The sequence below is a fragment of the Gopherus flavomarginatus genome, chromosome 22, assembly GCF_025201925.1.
Source record: "Gopherus flavomarginatus isolate rGopFla2 chromosome 22, rGopFla2.mat.asm, whole genome shotgun sequence".
In the NCBI taxonomy this organism is placed as follows: Eukaryota; Metazoa; Chordata; order Testudines; family Testudinidae; genus Gopherus; species Gopherus flavomarginatus.
The window spans coordinates 4,400,985-4,404,376 of NC_066638.1; the positions used below are offsets into that span (position 1 = coordinate 4,400,985).

General features: G+C 50.9%; 1 protein-coding gene across 1 annotated transcript; it reads right to left on the reverse strand.

Annotated features, from left to right (window-relative positions):
• Nucleotides 1-2,097: 2,097 nt before the first annotated feature.
• LOC127039244 (gap junction beta-4 protein-like) lies at nt 2,098-3,006 on the reverse strand. The gene is given in 1 exon segment (XM_050932605.1): nt 2,098-3,006. A coding segment is annotated over 1 exon segment (903 nt). The 5' UTR covers nt 3,001-3,006.
• Between the last annotated feature and the right edge of the window lie 386 nt (nt 3,007-3,392).

Sequence of the window (3,392 nt, forward strand, 5' to 3'; positions counted from 1 at the left end):
CAGTCATTTGCTGTTTACAGAAACGGCTGTTCTGAGCATGTTTTTCTTTTGCAGGCATTGCCCGAATACAGACAGGTTCACTCATGTTGGAAATAGAAGGGGAGCTCCAAGGAACAACAAATAAATCAGTTTGTCTTAATTTCCCAGCATAAAGGCAAACTTCAGACTGCTCTGAGGTAAGACATGGCACCCAACATGGTGGTGGGCCACAGCCAGGCAGAGATTCAGTGCTCAGCAAAGGGCAGAGTTTGCTCAGTTAGAATCAGAGCCAGTCAACATCTTCCAAACACAAAGTTTTTTAATTAAAAGCCCTTTAAAAACATTTCACAAAACACAGCTGCCTTCTTAGACATTTTTCACCTTTTTAATTGAAACTGTTGGCGATATTTTGCTCTTACCGAAAACCTGATGTGGCAGTAAATAAAGAATTTCAATAACCATTTTGACAGTGCTGTCAGTAACACTGGAGGTGAAAAAAATTCACGCAGATTTAAAAACCCAACAACTCCCAACAAACCCAACGGTCCGTTTCAAACCCCGTGAAATGGAAACGTCAGAATGATTTAAACCAAATACAACAACTCTCCCGCCCAACCTCCTAAAGTTACAGTAAAGCTGATTTAGGGAGTGACTTGTGTCAGCTGATATTTAAATACGCTGTCTTAAGGAGATTACATTTCCAGGTGATGCTCAGCTGCACTGTATATACTGAGCATCTGTTAGACATGGGCTAGCACGTTAGCAATGTTTCCGTGATATTAGCTTGAATAAGAACATGCAGACTGAGATTTTCAAAGCTGCCTAAGGGACTTGCAGACCCAGTTTCCGTTAGAGGAAGGATGACCCAATGGCTAGGGAAGCAGCCTAGAACCTGACAAACCAGGATTCAAGTCTCTGCTCTGCTACAGCTTTTGCTGTGGGACCTTGGGCAAGTCCCTTAGGGCCAGATCCTCAAAGGGCCTTAGCCTCTCTGTGCCTCAGTTGCCCATCTGTACAATGAGGATAACAGAACTGCCCTGCCTCCTAGGCCTATTGTGAGTATAAATACACTACAAAATTGTGAGAGGCTGAGATGCTAAGGGTCAGATAAGAACCTAACGTGGCAAATGCAGCTCTGCTGATTCTCCTTCCATGACTGTTCTAGCAGGAACGCCTATGGAAAGAATGTATTAGCATTTATGGGCCAGATCCTCGACTGGTTTCAATTGTCCCTTGAAGCCAATGGAGCTACGCTGATTATCACCAGCTGAGGATTTGGCTACTTGGAGAAAGCAAATTTCAGACTCAGAAACATGAATACGGCTCCCTGGAAAACTGATCACACACTCCACCCAGGGGACAAGCTGAGCAACGTGACATGATCTTGCCATCCAATCACATTTACGCTGCGTTGCTGGGGTGTCAGTCTCATGCTCTTCATGCAATTAACATCCTACCTTTGTCCAACTAGGTCCCATATCCACCTACCAGCTCTCCCTATCCCCATCTCCCTCCGTATCTTTGCACCAGGGTCAGTGCATGAAGTAACTTCCAATCCATGGCTAGGCCAAGGCATACAGAGAATCTCACACAGCCTATGAGAGGCAGCAACCATCTGGCAGGTGCTGTGTTGAAAGTTGCATAAAACAGATTTGGTCTCTGGGCCCAACCCAGTGCCCCATTGAAGACAGTGGAAGGTGTCACAAATCTGGTTGATCTCCCCCAGCTGGACACTTCCCAGACAGCTGTGAAGTGGATCCAAAAGCTGAATCCCATATGCCCTTAGCTTGCTGGGGATGGCAGAGGTTACACACCGTTTCTGGCTGTGGATCTCATGCCTGACACCCCTTTGAGCACTGAGGCCCTGCAGTCCAAATCCTAGGCCCTGAGACTAATGCCATCTACACCGTGCCTCCCAGCAGCTCTTGCATGTTCCCAGAACGCCCCGCAGGGTTACAGGGATGCAGAAGCAAATGGACACAGGCGTAGCAAAAGGTTTGTAACTCAGAACCTCAGCACAAGAGAGCACATATCATTTAGAGAACAACCCCCCTCCTGGGCACAGGACTGAAAACCCTTAGAGAAATGATTCTAATAAGCCTTTGATTGCTTTGTTGGTCAGTCTACAGGGAATGAAGCTGGTGAGAAGTTTGCACTGGTGGCTGGAGTCTGTGCAAGAGATAGTGAATGCACGGAGATGAGGTAGGAGCCTCTTTTCCCTTCACTAGCAGCACCCTCTCCACTATATAAAGAGACAGATCTGAATGGAGCCTGTCCTGAGGATGATGTACTAAGACTCTGGTTCTTCGGCTGTGCACAGTGATGGCAGCCTGTGGGCTTGCTCAGCAGCATCCTACCCTGGCGCCAGGTAGCGAGTTCCCAGCACCGCTTGGCGACCAGGTAGGTCATCTCGCAGAGACCGAGAAGGATGCACAGGATGGCGGTGGCCACCATGATGTAGGTGAAGAGTTTCTTCTCGGTGGGCCTAGCGATGAAGCAGTCGACTGTGTTGGGGCAGGGGGCCTCAGTGCACCGCACCACGCGGGGCAGGTTGAAATTGGCCTAGAGCCAGTGGAAGATGTAGAGGAAAGTCATGTCCACAGCAACTTTGAAGACATGGCTGAGCAGGTAGGTCCACCACAGCCCTCCCCGCTTCTTGCCGAGGTCGGGGTAGAGCCGGCGGCAGTTCTTTCCCTCCGCCTCCTGGCGCTTCCTCTGCTTGGCCTCCCGGTAGGCCACATGCATGACCACCAGCAGGGCGGGGAAGGTGACCAGGATGAGCTGCAGGGCCCAGAGGCGGATGTGGGAGACAGGGAAGAAGTGGTCATAACAGACGTTGGAGCAGCCGGGCTGACGCGTGTTACACTCAAAATCCCTCTGGTCATCACTCCCCACCTGGTCAGCCGCCACCATGTAGACCAGGAAACGGAAGACGAAGACCACGGAGAGCCAGATGCGCCCGAAGGCCGTGGAGTACTTATTCACCCCGCTCAGGAGCTCCTGGAGCCAGGACCAATTCATCCTCTCGTTTGGGGTTAGCAAAGCAGGAGCTGGAGTGGAGACAACCAAGCTGCAGTGAGTGGAACGGGCTACATGAGGGCTAGACTGCAGCAAGCACTGCGTGCCTGCGCACGGGAGTAAGAACACCCCTGTGGGGGCTACACATCCCTGGGGTCTCTTCGGGCCTTGGTGCCAGCCCCTACTCCCTTGGCCAGCAGTGGAGACAGTCCAGGGATGGAGACCAACAGTAAATTCCTGCCCCTCACCCTGAGCAAGGGAGGGACAGGGGTGAACTGTGCCTCACAGGTGGGTTTCTGTGTTAGGATTCCCTCCCTGGCTCTTCTTGGGGTGCTGCTGCTAATGCACATGCCTTGCTCAGGGCTGCGTCTGAAGGAACAATGTACCCTGGATTT